Source organism: Choloepus didactylus, chromosome 23, assembly GCF_015220235.1.
Source record: "Choloepus didactylus isolate mChoDid1 chromosome 23, mChoDid1.pri, whole genome shotgun sequence".
In the NCBI taxonomy this organism is placed as follows: Eukaryota; Metazoa; Chordata; class Mammalia; order Pilosa; family Megalonychidae; genus Choloepus; species Choloepus didactylus.
Genome location: NC_051329.1, coordinates 7,153,354 through 7,172,384, shown reverse-complemented (window position 1 = coordinate 7,172,384; position 19,031 = coordinate 7,153,354). Strand labels below are relative to the sequence as shown.

The following is a 19,031-nucleotide window of genomic DNA, read 5'->3' as shown; positions in this document are numbered from 1 at the left end:
GGGGTGGGCAGGCACAGAGGGAAGGATGGTGAGGGGTTATGGGGAAGCCGTAGGCACCAGGAAACGTGGAGAACAGCGACACGTGTCACCGACCAAGAATCACAGCCACGCCGACGCTCTGATGCTACCCCAAGAAACGCGGGGGGCTGCGGGCCTGGGCCTTTCTCCAAGACACACGTCAAAACCACAAAAAGCAAACTGGCAGTAGTTCCGAGGCCCAAGCTGGCCAGGGTTTTCCTTTCTCTTCTGCCTTTTATTCAACCCAAGTGGTGACAGCAGAGGGTCTGGGTGTGTTCCCTCCCACAGGCAGGGGTGACAGTCAAATTACTCAACCATGACGACTGGATACAGCCAGTCCAGGGACCCCTCGCCAGGCGTGAGGCGCCGGGGACGATGCTGGCGAGTTAGGGGTGCGGCCCCCGTGGCCCTCTGGGATCGCATGTCCACCCAGCACCCCCTGCCGGCCCTGCCCAGTCTGCGGCAAACAACCAATCTTTATGACTTGAGTATAATTTGCTTTTTAATTAGAACAACGTGTGTAAATGACAGAACGCCACCGCCCCGCACACATGGTGGCCACAGGACACGCGTCAAATTCATTCTGCCCGAGAAAGGGGGGGGGCCGGGGGGCTGCTGGGCCCGTGCCCCCCACCCCGCGGTCCTGCGGACGGGGACGCCCACGCCAGCCGGCACCCCTGGACGGTGAGTGGAGACCAGAGCACAGCAGCACTGACACTGGGCCAGTCCTTCCTCGCGTAGAACATCTGAATTCATTGAAGGTATCAAAAATATACCCTGTAAACCAATACATCACTTACACCCGCCTTTCCTTCCCACCGCTGCGGCCACGGCGCGTGAAAACAACAGTCCAGTTCCTCGGAGCGTCCGCTCGCCCGGGCCTGGCCCGGCCCTTCCGCCCGCCCACCACGGTTCCCAGCAGCCTCGCCGGCCGGGCTGCCCGGAGACGAGCGCCATGGGGGCACTGGGCATGGGCCGGGCCTGCGTCCGTCTGTCCAGAGCGCTAAGCGGGGTGGGAGGCAGAGGGAGGGCGCGGGGGCTGCTAGCTCGGTTTAGACTTTGGTTCCAAATGCGTGAAGGGGGGGCGGTGGCATGGGAGGTGCGTGCTCGTCCTGCTGTGGGTCCCTGGCCGCCCCGGCCACGGGCGTGTGGCCGCCACACGCCCGCCGTGCCCCCTCCCCGGCCCCCTCCCCTCCCGAGCACCAGGTAAACATCCCCTGAGTAAGGTCTGCACAGGGCCAGCCCGGGGTGGGAGTCCTAGTTAAGGCTTTAGACAGGCAAGGATGCCAGCTCTGGATGGACAGACGGACGGATGCACAGGCAGACTCGGGGCCTCCTTCCTCGATGGGGGAGCCGGCAGTCGCCTGCCCCCCCGCCTGGCTGCTCCTGCCGACCGCGGGGCCCTGGTGCTGCCCCCAGCCCCTTCCGCCATCACTCGCTGTCGGAGAGCGTCTCGTACTGGGAGCAGAGCAGGGGCTTGGGCTCCTCGTCCCAGGCGTGGTGGGGGCCGGCGAGGGGCCCGCTGCCCGCGGGGAGCCCCGGCGGGGGCGGTGAGGCCATGACGCCCGCCTGCAGCCGCATGATCAGGGGGTTGTAGGGGAACGGCGTAGAACCTGGGGAGGGGGAGATGCCAGGGACCTCGTGAGCACTGGCCCCAGACCCTGCCCCCCCGCCCCAGCCTGCACCCCAAGCACTTGGCCTCCTTGGGCCGGGAGCTAATCTACCCAAGCAGCTCTCAGAAGAATGGTGCAATCCGTCCAATGCTACCCCCACCGCTCCTGCCCCTGACCCCTGGGGTCTGTTCTCTGGCAGCAAGGACCTGTCAGACCTACGTTAGGGTCAGGGGCCCCCTCCTTAAGCCTCCAGGGGCTCCCCACCACGCCTGGAAAGGAGCCCAGGCTGCCCCGCACAGCCGCTCAAGCCCTGTGATCTGCACCTGCCCACGGCCTCTGGTCCAACCTGTGAGTGCTTCCGGAACCCTCCATGCTCTGCTGCACAGCCGTGACCCCATGGCTTCACCCCCACCCCCAGCCCCAGCCCCAGCGGACCACAGCCCTGGACGGCGCATCCTCGGAGCCCGCCCGGCTCCACCCTTCCTACCGCAGGAGCTCGGGGGGCTGGGCTCTCACCTGAGCCCCCACCCCAAAAGGCGCCCCTTGCTGGGTGCCCACCTGCGGACGAGGGCCGGTCCTCCCACACGCGGTTGGTGAGCGGGGTCCGGCGGTTGCAGTCTCCTTCCGAGTGCACCGAGGAGACGGAGGGTGGCCGGTCCCCGGACACCAGGCCCGGGGCTGGGGACTTGGCTTTTCGGCTGCCGGGTCTGCCAGAGACCTTGGCCTTCCCACCGCTACCTGCAGGGGGACACGTGGCAAAGGGGGAGGGTGTGAGGCCCTAGCCCCTGCCTCTCCTCCAGGGAGGGAGAACGGCAGTGTGACTCCCCGGGTGGCTCAGTTTGTTGGGCCCAGGCTGGGCTGAGCATGGGACACTAAGGAGGTCAACCAGATGCCTGACCCAGCCACGTGCCCAGAACTTGGAGGCAAGTTTCTGGAGAGGAAGCAAACTAAAGAGGTGGGCTTGAACCATTTGCAAAGCCCCCCAGCCTGCGCTGCAGCCCCTCCAGCTATCCAGCAGGGCAAGACCCAGCCACCCACAGGCGGAGACCCCAAGCTTGAAGCCTCAGGCCCCTGGTTCAGCCCTGACAGCTACCCCAGGACTGGGCTGGAGTTGGGTACCAAGAAAGAGTCCAGAAACTTCCTGGGGCCTCAGTGTCCAGGTCAGGCCAATGGATCCAAGATCTCTTCGCTTGGCCTTTGCTCAGAGGTCGTGGGTGTTGACTGGGGGGGGAGGGCCCCTCTGGCTCCCCCAAAGCAGAGGGGCTCGTCCTGCTCTGAGTCTGGGGCTGATCCACAGATGCTGGTCTCATCCCATCAGGCTTGAGGACACCAGGGTGGGCCCAGCAGACAATGAACCCCCCAGGCCTGCTGCTGGGAGCCCTGGGGTCCCCCCCATGTCCACGTGGACCAGGTGGGCCCTCACTCTAGCCTGGTCTACCCCAAGAAGATGTAAGACAGGCCCAGGACGCCAGTGCACCTGGGGGACGTCTGTCCAGCAGGGGCGGAAGGCACGGCAGGGCGCGGGCAGTGGGGCGAGTGGGTTTAGAGAAGCAGCCAGCACCTGGGGGCCTAATGGGGAGGGGGCCGGGGAAACACGGACACTCGGGGTGTCGGCTCAGCTTCAGATTAGCAAACTCCAGAAGGTCAGACACGCACAAAACTCAAGTCACAAGCTCCAAAGCTCGAGGGGGTCGGTCAGAGCACGGAGGAGTGAGGGTTAAAGACACCGGGGTGGGGGGCGGACGGGGGGCGGACGGGGGTGGGGAGGCGGAGAAGGCCTGCCGACCTGGCGAGGTGAGTGGGTGGTCATTCCGTCCGTCAGCAGCGGGCATGGGCAGAGCAGCGGGCAGGCTGGCACTGGCATTCAGAGGGTTAAAAGCATTGGCACTGAGCGGTGAGTGTTCGTCCCACTGATCATATTTACCCATAAGTGCCTTTCTAATAATTGCCTCCAGCCCCATGTTGGTGCTGGCGTGCTCCTGCACCGCCTGGCTTCTACAGGTCATAAGGCCTGGGAGAGAGAGACAGACGGACACACAGGGGCCGGGCCGGGAGCCAGAGGGAAGAAGAGAGAGGAGAGAGAAGGACAGACAGAAAGGGAGAGAGGGAGGAGAGAGAAGAAGAAAGAAATACACAGTGAGCACATTTTGGCAAAGCAACATCTTTCCCCCCCTTTCCCCGTTCCTCCTTGGCTTTTTTTTTTCCTGTGGGATGGTGGGGGGGGGGGTGCCTATAACTTGGGTTCTGGAAGCTCTTGGGAATTCCCAGGGAGGTGGGCTGGGGAGAATAGCCCCCCGCCTCATTCTTGCTCTGTCTTCTGGAGAATCAGAAGCCCCAACTGGGGCTGCTGACTTTTTAAATTCCAAGTGGCATAAAACAGAGCGGGAGAAGTATGTGTGGGATTCGAGGGCAGGGGCCGCTGCGGACAGGGCTGAGCCAGAGCCTGGGTTCCCCGGGGGTTGGCAGGGGTTAGGGAAGATGCCCGGGGAGGGGGTGTGCCTTGGTGGTCTCCTGCCATCTGCCTGCCTGGCCAGGGGGCCTGGGACCCGCAGCCCTGCCTGTCCCTGTGTCCCAGGAGCCATGGGGTTGACAGAGGTGCAGAGCCGGGCAGCCGAGGGTGACAGCCATGCGGTTACTGTGCGTGCAGGGGGCAGGGCAGCGTCAGACGTCACAGACCCCCGGCCCACCTCCCCGAGGACAAAGGGGCCCCTCCGCGCCTCCAGCCTTTCTGTCTCTATCAGGCGTCTCGGCCTCTTTTTCCCTGCATGTGGGGGGCTCGTGGGCCACACCAGGGGCTTCTGCCAGCCCCGCACCTGCCCCTCTCCGCGGCAGCTAAACAGGCCTCTGTGTCCACCAGACCCCACAGGCCCCCAGCGGCCCCCCACTGGCTCTGCCCGCCGCCGGCAGGTGACCCTGAAAACTGAACTCCCCGGCTCCGCTCCGAGCCGACCCACGCACACCAACTGGCCAAGCCGGGAGCGCCTCCGAGCCCGGGCCGGGAGCACCACAGAACTGCGCGAACCATGTTCCTGCAGCAACTGTTTTTCTTTCCTTCCTTCTAGTTTCAAACTCCTTTGCAGCCAGGGCTGCTCGCTCCACCTCAGTAAGCTCAGTCTCTGCTACATTTCATGGGCTCTAAAAACAGGCCATGGTCAGTAGGAAAGCGCAAAATTCCCAAGCGGGATGAGCGCTCAGAAAAAAACTTTTACATTTGGAATGATGGAAATGTTTTGGTAACGGATGTGGTGATACCGCGAACTTACCACCACTGAAATCCATATCTGAATGTGGTGAAAAAGATTAGTGCTAGGTTGTACATATGGTACTAGAATAAAAATTAAAAACAGGAAAAAATGCATGGAACCACACAACACAGTGAACCCGAAATTAAACAATGGACTATAATTAACAGTCCAAAAAAAAAATTACAATTCACATTAAGAAACACTGGAAAACGGACGTGGCGAGGGGCGGAAGCCGGGCCTGACCCTTCCGGGCAGGGGAGTGTCCTGAGCGCCCCGGCTGCGGCCCCAGCCTCCCCCCGAGCCCAGGGTCCGAGGGCGAGAGGCAGGAAGCCGGGTCTGCAGCAGGGGCTGGGGCTGGAAAAATTATCATGTGGACTAAACAGCTTAAAAAAATACTGAATATAATTTTACGTCCAAGTTTTCACATAAATCTTGATTGCTCTACTCTGAATTTCTACATACACAAACCCCTATGAGAACATTCTGGAAACATTCATTTTTTTAACAACCTGGTTGTTTTGACCAAATTGTCTCCTTCCCACTGCCTGAGGCTCAGAGGCTGAGGCCTGCCGCAGTTGGGACCCCCCACTCTTGCCCTTGAGGGAGGACCCTCGCCTGGGGTCCTCCTGCCCCAAATGGCTCAGCCTGGTGTCCTCGCTCACCGCACCCCTAGGTCAGCGTGTCTCCCCGCCTTCCCCCGGAGGCCCACGGGGTGCCTGGCTGCCGGGGTCCCAGGCAGGCCCTGAGGTCTGCCATGGGGGCTTTGCTGGGGCCCCACCGTGGTGCTTCCCCAGTGCCCCCAATTGCTTTCCCACAGGTGGCGGACATACACTATCATCCCCCAGCCTGGGAGGCTGGGGTCCAATGCCAAGGACCCCTTCAAGTCCCAAACATCTTAGTACTGTAAGTCTTAGCTTAAAAACATGCAATTTTTAGGGTCTCCTCCCTAAGATACCTGCGTTTCATTTGACAAAAACCAAGCCCCCCACCTCAGATTTTCGAGAAAACTGCCGTTCTCGCTGTAAAAATGGGCTCCGGACTGTGGAGGCTCAGGCACCCCCAAGCACAGGCCCACCAGACGCGCAAACCCCACGAGAGCAGCGAGCACGAGAGAGGCTTCCAGCCAGCTGAGCGCGCAGCTCACGCCCCAGCGAGCACCCGGGGGCCCGGCCCGAAGTCCCGGGGGAGACCCCGCTGCCAGGAGAGGCCTTTCTGTCACGCCAACGAGCCCCGCCTCCCTGCCGGGTCTTCCGGTTTGTTTAGACTAAAAGAGGGGGGACATGAACTACAAAGGCCCCCTGTCCCCATGGCCATGCTGGGGGGCTCAGCCTGGTGACCCCCAAGTCCCTGCTCCCTGAGATTCCTCCTAGGGTCCCCCTGCACCCCTGGGGTGGGGCCGGGTGGCTCACCTGTTGGCTTACCTGCTGGCTCTCCCGCTCCGGTGGCGGCGGGCATGTTGAAGATCTCGGTCCCGGGCTGGCCGACGGCTGCCGGGGGTGACAAGGTGGGTGAGGCCACGGGCTTGGGTCAGGGGACTTCACCTGCTCCCACCCGCCTCTCCTCTGGCCCTCCTCAAAGAGGACTGATTCGGGAGGCCTGGGGCCGGCCTGAGCATCTGCTTTCCTACGTAGCCACTGGGGAAGCCCCCGGGCTGCACTGAGCAAGGCGCTGGAGTTCCCAGCCCGCGCCAGGGACTATTTGCAAGGTTTCTGCTCTAGCCCCAGAAAGAAAAGCAGCGGCATTGCCCACAAGCTCCCCTGGCTAAGGAGGCTCCCCTGGCTAAGGGTAAGGGGTCCCCATGGATTCTTCACTCACTCGCTCCCCGACTCACGCTTTTCAGGCACATGCAAAGGGTCAGGGGGCAAATCCACGAGTTACATCCCACCACTCCAGGAACAGAGGAAAAATCAACAATGTAATCCCTGGGAACGGGAGGGAGATGAGCAAACCCCTCTGCCGGCGATGGGGACAGACCCATCACACAGCCAGCGCCCATCAAGTACCCGCTAGGTGCCAGACACTCTTCTAAGTGCCACATTCTGTGCACTAAGCTCCTGGGGGGTGACTGGCACCTAAGGAAAACCGGGGAACTCGGAACGTTGGCCCCAGGGCTGAGGGAGAGGTGGCGGCAGGTCCGCTGGGATGTGGAAAGTGCCCTGTGGGTTTGTGCTGCTTCCGGGGGGAGTCGGGGGGCCCCTTACTGTATTCCGGCTCGTTCCGGTTGTGAGTGTTGAGCTTCTTGTTGATCTCCTGCTTCTTGGACTTGACCATGGCAGAGGTGCTCTCTGTCAGCTTGCTGAAGAAGGCCGGCGGCTGGCTGCTGTTGCCTGGAGATTTGGAGCCCATTCTGCTGTGAGGATCAGACAGCCCTGGGTCAGCTCACTCGGCGCTGACCTTGCATGCCTTTAATGATGGGGAGCTCACCACCTACGCCGCCTCAGAAATGTGGAACCAAACTTTTCCCACCCATAGCTGCATCCCACCTCTCGTAGGAGACCCTGTCTTTTAAAAGCCTTATCTGTGGGAATGGGAAGTTAAAGCTTAAAATGTACAGTTTCTATTTGGGATGATAGAAAAGTTTTGGTAAAACAGCTACTGTTGTGATGGCTGCACAACAGCGTGAAAGTAATTGATGGCACTGAATTCTATATTTGAATGTGGTTAAAAGGGGAAATCTCAGGATATATAAGTGCTCCTTAAATAAAAATTAAAAAAAAAATCCACAGAAATGCACAACACACAGAACTCTAAATTAAACGGCGGACTACAGTTATTAGTACAATTATAAAAATGTGTATTCATTAAAAAAACCAAGCATCTTCTTTGCAGTTCCCATATTCTTGGGCTCAGGATCCTTTTGGAGCTTCCCAGCCGCCCCGTGGGCCACCTGGATACCTGGCCCCGCCTGACCCTCTGCAAAGAGCCTCGGGAAGCGGCAGTGACATCAGATCACTCCCTTCTGCCCCAAGGCCACGGGCCTGGTTTCTCTCTCAGCCCTCCTTTTGGACGGGCACGTTTACTTCGCTACTGTTCAAGCCCTCAACAGATGCCCTGCAACAGGGGCTGCCAGAGCTGGTGGACCCCAACCCAGGGCTGAGGCAGTTGCCACAGCTGACCCCTTAGTGGGGGCACTTGCCCCCTCAGGTTTGGGAGACTTTCTCAGTGGGTCCGACATGGTCCAGCTGAGCACAGAGGCCCCTGCCAAGCTCCTCGGGGCAGGTGAGCACTGACACCAGACCCCGCTGGCTGGGCTGGGGTGTGTGTGCAGCCACGTACCCGGGCTCCACCTGCTCCACGCCCCGGTACAGCAGGGGGTGCATGGTGCCCCGCGGGTGCCCCGGCTCTGACAGGCCCTCGGGTGGGGACACGGGCTCGATGCCATCCTCACTGCCTCCCAGGACCGAGGTCTTGCTTGGCTCTGGAGACCTGGACAGAGAGGGGTCAGAGCTCAGGTCAGAGCCGCCCTCCTGGCGGGGCAGTTCCCCTACCCCAGGGCCAGGTGCGCCCCCGGGGGCGACTTCGTTTTCTCTCTCGCTCAGTCTCTCTGCCTGTGAAATGAGAGGACTGCGGTGAGGACCTCAGCTGGCACGTACAGAACACCCAGACCCGGGCCCGGGGACCTGCGCGTGGGGATGCTCATCCGCTCCCGCAGCCCAGCTCTGCAACCTTGGCAGCCGGCGCCGCCCCTCCCTGCCTCGGTTTCCCGTCTGCACGACGGCAGGCTGCCCAGCAGGGAGTGCCCCAGCCCCCACCTACCTCTTGCCGCCCTCGCTGTGTGGGGAGCCGCGGGCCGGGGTGCCGTGGACAGGGGGCGGGAGGTAGAGGTCGCTGGGCACCCGGCGGAGGTCGAGGACCGGGCAGCTGGCTCCCGGGAAGGAGTAGAGCGGGGCAGGGAGGGGCGTGCCGAGCTGCTGCGGGTGGTGCCGCGTGTAGTCCTGCGTGATCACCTCCTGCGGGGGCAGGGGCGGGGGTCAGGCGCCTCCAGCTGTGGGGGCTACACTGAGCTGCGGGGGCAGGACCCTCCTGGGTGACCCCCGGGCTGCCCGCCCCCTCGGGGCTGCCCTGTCCCCACGTGGTCAAAGAGGTGGCCCCTGGATGGGTTGGGTTTGATGAGTAGGTGGCTTTTAGTATTTTAGTTTTTTTTTTCCAAGTCAATATACAGAATTAATCGCTCACCAAAAAAAAAAAAGTAGAGACTCTACTTTTTGAGACAACAACTTCTTTTAAAGACCTGGAGCACGGGGCGTGCGTGGGCTCCAGCAGCCGGGGACAGGCGGCGGCTCCAGTGCCCGAGTCTGAGACCCCGCGAGTCCTGGAGTGGCCTGCCCTCGCCAAGCCCGGGATCCCTGGGAACCTGCCAGGACTCAGTTTACCCCTGGACAACGGGCTTTGTCTGAGCCCCTCCCATCCGTGAGGTTGGTCCCCACCCAAAGAGCTACAGCAAGGAGTCGGGGGGGTGAGAATGGTAGTTACACTGATGTGCTGCGCCAGGGTGACCACCCGCTGGTGCCCTTTGACCCCCGGGGTGGGCTGCAGCAGCGGGCTGGATGAGGGCTGGCTCTCGGGCAGCGGCCGCAGGTGCGGGAGGTGGGCCGCCTCGCTGCCAAGCTTCATGGGGCCTGTGGGCAGAGCAGAGGGGTCGGTGTGGGGAGGGGCACCTGCCCTGGGACACTGGTCCCCTCATCGTGCGGTGCCTCGGTTTCCCCAGATGGGCTGTACTCGTTTCTGAGGGCTGGCCCGAGTGTGGGAGCAGGGCCCAGCGGGGGTACCTGGCTGCTTGTGGCGCAGATCCCCCTCCAGATGGCTCTTGTCGAGCTCCTCGAGGTGCTTGGGGAGCCCCTTGTCATGGGCCAGGCTGGGCGAGCTGACGGGGCTGATGGGCTCCACCCCGTCAGGGCTGTAGCTGCTGCCGTGGTAGCCTGTGGGTGGCAGGGGGGTCAGGGCAGGGCTGACCCCCCGTGCCGACTGTGTCCTGGGGGCCCACGGGGAACCCAAGCTGGGCGGAGAGAGGGAGGGAAGGAGCAGGTCAGAGTGAGGCTGCTGCCCGGCGGCCAGGGGAGGAAGGACTCAGAGGAGAGTGGAGTGTGCACAGCGCATGTGCAGGTGTGCATGCGTGTGTGCACATGTGTGTGAGTGAGAGGATGTACACACCGTGCTTGTGGGTGTGCGCATGTAGGAGAGGGTGTGGGCATGCATGAGAGGGTGTGCACGGTGCATGAGGGTGTGCACACAGTGCGAGAGAGTTGTGCACACACGTGCGCGAGAGGGTATGCACACCGTGACAGTGTGCACATACTGCATGTGAAGGTGTGTGCAGTGTGTGTGTGCACAGTGTGTGAGGGTGTGTGCACTGTGTGCAGTGCATGAGAGGGTGTGTGCACACCGCGTGTGGGTGCACAGTGCATGAGAGGGTGTGTGCACAGTGTGACAGGATTGTGCACACTGCATGTGAGGGTGTGTGCAGTGTGAGAGGGTTGTGCACACCGCATGAGGTGTGTGCAGTGTGAGAGGGTTGTGCACACTGCATGTGTGTGTGCAGTGTGAGTGTGTGCACAGTGTGAGAGGGTGTGTGCACACGTGTGAGGGTGTGTGCACAGTACATGAGGGTGTGTGCACAGTACATGAGGGTGTGTTCACACTGCGTGTGAGGGTGTGCGCAGTGTGAGAGGGTTGTGTACACTACATGTGAATGTGAGGGTGTGTGCACACGTGAGGGTGTGTACAATGTGATGGTGTGTGCACAGTGTGAGACGGTTGTGCACACCACATAAAGGTGTGTGCACATCACGTGTGAGGGTGTGTGCACACTGCGTCTGAGTGTCTGCACAGTGTGAGGGTGTGTGCACAGTGCATGAGGGCGTGTGCACAGTGAGAGGGCTGTGCACACATGAGGAGGTGTGTACAGTGTGAGAGGGTTGTGCACACCGCATGTGAGGGTGTGTGCAGTGTGTGCAGTGTGAGGGTGTTCACACTGTGTGTGAGGGTGTGTGCAGTGTGAGAGAGTTGTGCACACTGCATGTGAGGTGTGTGCACACCGCATGTGAGGGTGTCTACAGTGTGAGAGGGTGTGCGCACACGTGTGAGGGGGTGTACAGTGAGGGCGTGTGCACAGTGTGAGAGGGTTGTGCGCACACGTGTGAGGGTGTGTGCTGAGGGAGGCAGGGGAAGGGAACAGAGAATGGCACACACACCAAGGTGGGACGAGGGAGTGTGAGGGACACCAAGAGAAACGTACACAGAAGGGAAAGGAGACGGACAGACAGACACAGAGGCTGGGAGCGGCAGACAGGGGCAGCGGGGGTGAAGCGCCTTCAGGGCGGAAGGTGCGGCTGTGAGGGCGGCAGGGGGGAGGGAAGGAGCAGAGCCCAGCGGGTAGCGGTGGCTGGGGGTGACACCCAGACCCTGGGGCCCTCCCCAGGCCACAGCCTCGGCAGCCCCCAGCCCAGCACGGAGGGGTCATGTGGGACGGCGGGGGTTGGACACAGGGGCCCCGCTTCTCCCCCAGCACGCCAGGTGGCAGGTCAGCAGGGGGCACCCGAGACCCCACCACCGCTGGAGCAGGACGTGAGAAGTGGGGCTCCTTCCGGAGAAAGGGGGTGCTCCCCTACCCCCTCACCATCTCAGCTTCCTCCAGATCCCACCAGACCCACACACGTCAGCAGGCCAGAGTCATCACCCTGGACCCCTTGCAGCCCACTCCCTGCTCCCCAAAATGAAGGCACAAAGAGGGGAGATGGGCGGCACGGTCAGAGTCAAAATCAGATTCATTCATTCAAGGGGGAAAAAAAAAGGAATTAAAAAGAAAACATGATAAAATGATGAGGTGCCCCCAAACTGGGGAGGGGGTGCGGCGGCAGCTTGGCGTTTCATCGGCGCGTGCAATCCACGACAGGGTTTCAAAACAAAATGCCAAAACCAACAAAAAGGGGGGGTGGGATAAAAAGCCGAGATCTGCAAGTATCTTTAGGCCACGAGACGGGGGTGGGCGGCGGGGCCAGGGGTCTTACCGTCGCGAGGGGGGTCGATGGCCAGCGAACCTCCTTCTCGCGGCCCTTTATCGTGAGCAATTTGACGCATGATTATCGCGTCTATGAAGGTGGCCGCTGTCAGGGTGGTCTTACCCAGAGAACGGAGTTCCAGTTCCTGGATGGAAAAGGGTTTACTTTGAGTCTTTTCCCGGTGCAGGTCTGCGGCCGCGGCGGGGGGGCGCCGGCTGCTCCAGGGCGTGGTGGGCTGCGAGGCTCTTCGCCGGGGCGCGGGCGATGGCCGCGTGGCCGGAGCTGGGGGGCGGCAGGGGCCGGGGCTCGGTGCCCTTGCTGGGGGGAGGTGGTTGGCTCGAGCCCCGGCGCGGCGGGGGGCTTGGCGAGGAAGGCGGTGGCCGGCGTCAGCGCGGGGCCTGTCGGGCCGGGCCGCCCGCGGGGCCTCCTTGGGCAGCAGGACGGGCTCCAGGAGGGCAGGGTAGAGCCCATCCAGGCTGCTGCCGAGCGGGCAGTGCGTGGCGGGCGGGAAGGCGGCGGCCGGGCGCACGGGCGAGGCAGTGGAGGTGGACCTGGGAGGGCAGAGAAGGGGTCAGGCAGCTGCAGGTGCTTCAGCGGGGTCAGCCCTCCCTCCAGCACGTTCGCTGAGTCCCCGCTTCCCTGGAGCTAACATCCACACTCCTCACCAGCTCCCAGGATAACCTGCCCTCCCGACTGTGGCCTCACACACCTCATTCGTTCATTAATTCCAAAACTTTTACTGAGTGCCTACTGCACGCCAGGCCTTGTTCTAGACGTTGGGGGTACAGCAGGGAATAAGTCAGGCATAAGTGCCTGGCTTCATGGAGCCTGCGTCCCAGTTGAGAAAACAGCCTATAAACACGTGAACAGGTCAGTGAAAAACCCTGTAAGTCACACTGAGAGAGAACAGCGAGGAAACCCTTTAAGGGAGGGCAGTCGGGAAAAGGCTCCCCAGGAGGTGGCATTGAACTGGCACCTGCTCAGGGCAACTGGAAAGCTGGACCAGCAGCAGCAGCGGGCCTGAGGGATGGCCAAGGCTGGCGGTTAGAGCCAGCAAGCAAGCCACTGAGAGACACTGGAGCCCCCGGCCCGCAGTACAGTGGGCAGAGGGTAGAGCCCAAGTCACCCAGCCCCCACCCCCACCCCCCACCCAGTCCTGCCCCAGGGAACCCCACTGTGTTCCCCGGGACACCTTCCGTTCCATCTGCCCAGAGCACTCCCCCACCCAGCAGGGCCGACTCTGGCTGATCGTGCAGTTTGCACACCCTTTCCTCCAGGGAGCCTTCCCTGACTGCCACCCCAGTCTAGACCGTAAGCCCCAGGAAGGCAGGGCTTATGTCAGCTAGCACCATGTCAACCACACCCAGCACAGGCAGGACCCCCACTGCAGCCCGCCATGGGGAAGGAAGGCACAGATGCACAATCTCCGACCATCAGAGCTCGAGTTAAAAGTATCCTCATTTTACAGGTGAGGAAACCGAGGCTCAGGGATTCCAGCAGCTTTCCCGAGGCTCCCACAGGGAGTCAGGTCACAGAGCCGGGATGTGACTCTGAGTTGGTGCAACCGCACCCCATGAGGTCTCTCCCTCAAGCCCCGAGTTTCCACGGGGAGGTCCCACGGCTGCCCCTCACCCCAACTCCAGGCCCTGCCTTCAGTCGCCCTTGGGAAGGCTTGCTTTCCCGGGACACTTTCTAACTGGTTATTACCACCCGGAAGGGACACGTGGGGTTTGTTCACAGTCTCGCACCCAGGAATCTGTCGTAAATCACCAAGCGTCTCCTGCTCCAGGTAAGTGCTGGGGCTGAGGTCAGCAGGGACAAAACTGATTCTTTTGGGAAAGCGATGTCATTTGTGATAGATGGAATCATGATTTGGGGGTAGCGTTCAAGGTAGTCTAATAGGCTGCCCCAAGCAGGTCCCTGGGCAGGGAGGGGTGCAGTGGTACGAGGGTACTGGGAGCACCCCCCACTCCCCCCAGTTAAGGAGCCCTGGTCACCGTCCCCGGGGTCGGTCCAAGTCATCACAGGAACCCAAGCCCCACCGAGGGGGTAAGTGGGCTCTGGGGGTGCACATGGGCTCTGCGGAGCTTCTCCCATGTGAGGGAGCTTTAGTCCTTCTCCTCCACATAAGGCCCTGCCCATTTCAGGGAGGGCCAGGAGACCCCTCCTCACAGCCCTCGCTCGGGCTCCCCCTCCCCACAGACCCACTCCCTGAGCCAGACAGCCCACCCGCTCATCACCTCCCACCCGCCTGCCCGCCCGTCGCTCGCCACCCACCCCTCTGTCCTGCCCGCCCACCCCCATGCGTCACCCACCTCCGCACCCACCCCGTGCCAAGCTGGCTCACCTCAGGACGGTGGGCGTGCCGGGCTCCACGGGCGTGACGATGCCCTTCGTCCCCGTGTTGTGCAGCACGCTGGGCCTCTGCTGGACGGCGTCCTGTGTCCGCGGCGAGATGGGCGAGTGCTGGCGGCTGTGGGAGTGGGAGGCGGGGCGGCTGCCGCCCCCACCCCCGCCACTGCCGCTGCTCTGCTCCGTACCTGGGGACGGGCGCAGGGTCAGAGCAGAGGGGCCCCCGCGCGCCCCGGGGCACCCTCGCGGTCGGGGGCGTGTCTGCGGCCCTACCGGGTCTCCAGATGGGCGCGTGCTCCACCGTGGCGGTGGAGGTGAGGAGCGACTTCTCCCGCTCCGACGAGGACGCTGTGGCGGGTTTCGGCAGGTGAGTGGGGCCTCCTGGGGAACCAAAGGCGGAGACTCAGCCCCGGCGCCAGGAAGGCACAGGCTCACACCTCGGGCTGCAGTGCAGAGGGCCGGCCTGCTGCCTGAGCACACAGCACCCATGTTCCTCGGGCCCCAGGGGCCGCGTGGTGCTACCTGGGGAGAGCGGGGAGCTGCTGTGCCGGCTGCTGAAGGGCTGGGGCGCAGTGGGGAGGTAGGCGAGGCGGTCCATGGCGGTGGCTGGTGTGCCAGCGGTTGGGGGCACCAGCACAGGCAGGTGTGGCACCTGGGACAGGTCGATGATGCCTGTGCAAGGAGGTGGGACAAAGGGGTGGGAGCCGCCGGGGCGAGGGAGGCCAGGCTGCCTGCTGGCCGGGCCCCCACCCCTGCAGGGCACCGCCTGCCCGCCCCCCACCAGAGTACTGGCCCCCGCCCCGCATGCCCACCTTCTGACCATCCCACCTCCCCCCGTGGCTTCCAAGCCCTAGACGCAGCCATTCACGCAGCTGGCATCTCCGTCACCTCCGCGAGCTTTTTCTCTTGCTCCCTGACACCTGCATGTCCAAATGCTTGTACTTAACCCCCCTGCTCAAAACACCCAGTGACTTTGATTTTTCCGACCAGACCCCAAATAGTACATGGTCGTTCCAGGAGTGTATCCAAAATACACCCCTTTTGCACGCATGTGCAAAGCAACCACCAGGTGTTTACAAGTCAAGGGAACCAAAAATTCAGACAGCTTCGCATTTTAATTTTTTTTTTTTTAATTCCTAAGGAGCTTGTATACCAGGAGTACACATAGGCGAGCGTACTTTCCGTGTGGACATGCAGGATGCACAGACGGCATACATCTATCAGGTGCAATGCTGTGCCCAGAGCACGCACGTACTCGCATGCTCACAGCAGGTACCCGCCCACAGGCTCCGCGCGCGCCCATGTTTCTAAAGCGACCATATTTCAGCTAAGTCCAAGCATGGGTGCGCACGAAGGGGTGTGTGTGTCCTTTGCACACCCACGCAAACCTGGGTGTGCCAGGGATAAGGCCAATCCCAAGCGGCCACAGTCTGCCCACCCATGTGCCTGGCGGCGCCCGGCCCCACCCACCTCGCGGGCCGGCGGCGTAGTTGAGCGCCAACGAGGACTCGCGGGGCGAGAGGCCCCGGAGCATGTCGGCCCGCTGGGCCATGGCGGTGGCAGCATTGTGGTGCATCTGCTGCGAGGTGATGTAGTCGTTGATGATGGTCTGGCGGTTCTCCAGGGCCGCCGTGTCGGGGTAGCCGCGGATGAGGTAAGGCGGGTATAAGTGCGGGTAGGTGGGGTTAGGGGCCAGGTGCCGGGGCAAGTAATAGGCAGCGGCTGCTGGGGAAGACCGGGCAAGGGTCAGGCTGGGCCAAGTCTGGGTCACCCACATGCACGGCCCCCAATCCCGAACCCTAACAGCGTCTCCCACTTTCACGTACGGCCCCAAGCATCCACCCCCACCCCCCAAACAGAGCTGAGGCCCCAAAGCATGACAGCTCTAGAGATAATCTTTGGACTGAAGCTCTCCCAAACGCAGGGCATCCGAAATGTAGATCCCTTAGAGTTCCCTTAGAGACCTGAGGGAGGCTTCCTTTTAAAAAAGATTCTGACATCTTTGGGAATTACTCACACTCGAGCCCTCTTTCAAAATGCCCCAGAGCCCATTTGCAAATTTTAAAGGCTCTGCTAAGTCCCGTGGAGATGAAAACCACTGAAGAATGTTTAACCCAGGATGTCCCAGGATGACTACCTAAAGCAGACTACCGTGCTCTAAGCTCGCTGGTCACAGGATTGCAGGGGGGGGCTCTCAATTTCCAGGCCTCAGTTTCCCCATTGAGAGGAGGCTCTCTGATGCCTGAGGAGTCCCTGGCTGATGTGCCCCATTTCCCCCTTGCTGCGGGATGCCCATGGCCCAGGCAATTACCAGCATCCAGTGGGATCCCGCGGGGAAGGGAGGTGGGATCGAAGGCCAGTGGGATGTGGCCGCGGTACAGGTCCACACCGCTCACGCCCCGCAGCAGGTGCTCGTAAGGCGAGACGGGGTGGGGGTGGTGCTCGGGCACGGTGCTGTGTGGGGACTTGGCGATCTCGCGGGGTGTGGATGTCAGCTTCCGGTCCTGGGGCGCCTTGCTGGACGAGAGGCTGCCTGTGGGGACGGGTGGAGAGTGGACGGCGTCAGACCGCTGGGCCACAGCTGCCCTGGCGCCCCCAACGCCAAGGATGGAGGCCGCTGCTCTGCGAAGCCACAGAAGTGGGGTTCGGGGGGTCCCAGGAACCATGGCCATGCCTGCTCATTCATGCATTTCATTCATTTGCTTGTTAGCTCATTTTTCCTTTCAGTTATTCATTCACTCATTTGCTTTCATTTTTTAATTGTTTAGTTGACTCATTCTTTCTTTTGTTCACTTGTTCATTCATTCATTCAGTCCACCAAAAGACACTTAAAAAGCCCTTACTATGTGCCAAGCACTGTTCTGGGAGTGGGGGCTACCCCGGGAAACAAGAGAGAAAAATCCTGGCCCCCATGGCGCTGACGGTTGATGTGGGACTCGGGTGGTGGACAAGTGGCCAAGTGACAACTCCAGAGCGAGAAACGCTCTGAGGGAAACTTACAGGAGTGACGAGGGGTTGGTCTTAAAAAGCCTCCCTGAGAATGTGACATTTAAAGTGAGACCAGAAGAATGAGAGGGGCCCAGGGATGTAAAAACCTAAAACATCAGGCAGATAGTGACAACCAGCCGAGCCATGGGGAGGCGAGCTGGGTGGGGCCTGGGGGGGCATAACGGGGCTGATGCGCAGGGCTGCAGGGCAGCAGGGCTGGGTCGTGCAGGGGCCCTGGGCCACGGGAGAACTCGGTTTGTTTTTCTAAAAGCAGTGGGAAGTCACTGAAGGATGCGAGCAGGGGAGCTACATCGTTTGAGTTTTATAAGGATCATCCTGGTTGCTGAGAGGATGCGGGTGGGGGGGAACCAGTTGAGAAGCAGGGGGGTCTGGGAGGAGGCGGAGCCCGCCCTGCAACGTGGTGGAGCGAGGGCAGAACTGAGCCTGCGCTGAGGGTGGGTGGCAAGCGGGCTCCTGGGTCGGGGCACTCACCCTCCTGCAGGCGTGGGGTGGACTCCCGTGTGCTCACAGGCGAGCCGCGTGGCAGGTGGCCGACGAAGGGCGCCCCGTGGTCCTCGTAGGCCAGGGGGCTCTGCCGCGGCTTGCCCAGCTCAGGCACGATGACTGGTGCCCCCCGCGTGATGGAGCCCCCCGAGCTGCTGACCGCCCCCGGCCGGCCCTTCAGGCTCTCTTCGTAGCAGGCCCGCTCCAGTGCCCGGGTGTCCGCCATCACGTCCAGTGGGTGCACAGGCGGGAAGGTGCGGCCCGGGCTGCCGATGATGGAGCGCACGTCATGCTTTTTGGAGCCGGTGGAGCTCGCACTGGTGTCGTACTTGAGCGGGGTGCCCTGTGGGAGAGGAGCCATGAGCACCAGCTTCAGCCGCAGGCCAGGCAACCTCCCTGAGCCTCAGTGGCTCACCCGTGGCATGGGGGGTGGTCTCTCTCGGCCTGCAGGGCAGGGGCCGGGAGTCGTGGCTAAGCCTGAAGTGAACAAAACTGCTCCTGGCCTCGGCCCCAGAGCAGAGACGGGGAGCTGCAGATGGGGGGAGCTGTAGAGGGGCCTGAAAGCTCAGTGGGCAGCGCTCCTGGAGCAAGTGGTGGTTGTTTGCCAGCCCTTGGGCTCTCCTGCAAAGAGGCCCAGCACCCTCATGTGGCACGTGCCTACCCCTCTCAGTCCAGGACCCTCACGGCCCACCCAAAGCCACTCAGGGCAATTCAGCAGCAAACCCCAGCCCACCCACCCTGAGGCTCAAGGCCGTGGAGCCGAGGTATGATTTCTTTCTGACCAGAAAGGGCAGCTACAGAGACTGGAGGTTGTGGATGAGACTTGTGCCAGTTTGGATGTATTATATCCCCAAAACACCATGTTCTTTGAGGCAATCTTGTGGGGTCAGTTGTATTAGTGTTGATTAGATTGGAACCTTTGGATTAGATTGTTCCTATGGGGATGTGACCCACCCTACCGTAGGTGATAACTCTGATTAGATACCATCCGTGGAGGTGTGGCCCTGCCCATTCAGTGTGGGCCTTGATTAGTTACTAGAGCACTACAAAATTATTCAGACAGAAGGAGTTCACTGCTGCAGCTTAGACAGACATTTTGAAGATGGCTGTTGAAAGCTGACACTGACATTCTGGAGAACACCATTTTGAAACGAAACCTGGAAGCAAGGAGACGCCAGCCACGTGCCTTCCCAGCTAGCAGAGGTTTTCCAGATGCCAAGGGCCTTTCTGCAGTGAAGGTTCCCGACTGTTGCTGCCTTAGCTTGGAAGCTTAACGGCCTTAAGACCGTAACTTTGTAACCTAATAAACACCC

At 61.6% G+C, this 19,031-nt stretch overlaps 1 protein-coding gene across 1 annotated transcript in view; it reads right to left on the bottom strand.

The window, feature by feature from the left end:
• Positions 1-502: 502 nt before the first annotated feature.
• The window catches only part of NCOR2 (nuclear receptor corepressor 2), a 220,378-nt gene continuing 201,849 nt past the window's right edge, over positions 503-19,031 (bottom strand). The window contains 19 exon segments of the mRNA XM_037816581.1: positions 503-1,631; positions 2,190-2,369; positions 3,418-3,642; positions 6,286-6,363; positions 7,078-7,226; positions 8,153-8,302; positions 8,633-8,826; positions 9,350-9,495; positions 9,646-9,795; positions 11,998-12,086; positions 12,088-12,197; positions 12,199-12,249; positions 12,251-12,425; positions 14,222-14,414; positions 14,500-14,607; positions 14,749-14,898; positions 15,697-15,948; positions 16,538-16,759; positions 17,707-18,061. Of these exon segments, the coding sequence (XP_037672509.1) occupies positions 1,450-1,631; positions 2,190-2,369; positions 3,418-3,642; positions 6,286-6,363; positions 7,078-7,226; positions 8,153-8,302; positions 8,633-8,826; positions 9,350-9,495; positions 9,646-9,795; positions 11,998-12,086; positions 12,088-12,197; positions 12,199-12,249; positions 12,251-12,425; positions 14,222-14,414; positions 14,500-14,607; positions 14,749-14,898; positions 15,697-15,948; positions 16,538-16,759; positions 17,707-18,061 (3,159 nt within the window). The 3' untranslated portion in view covers positions 503-1,449.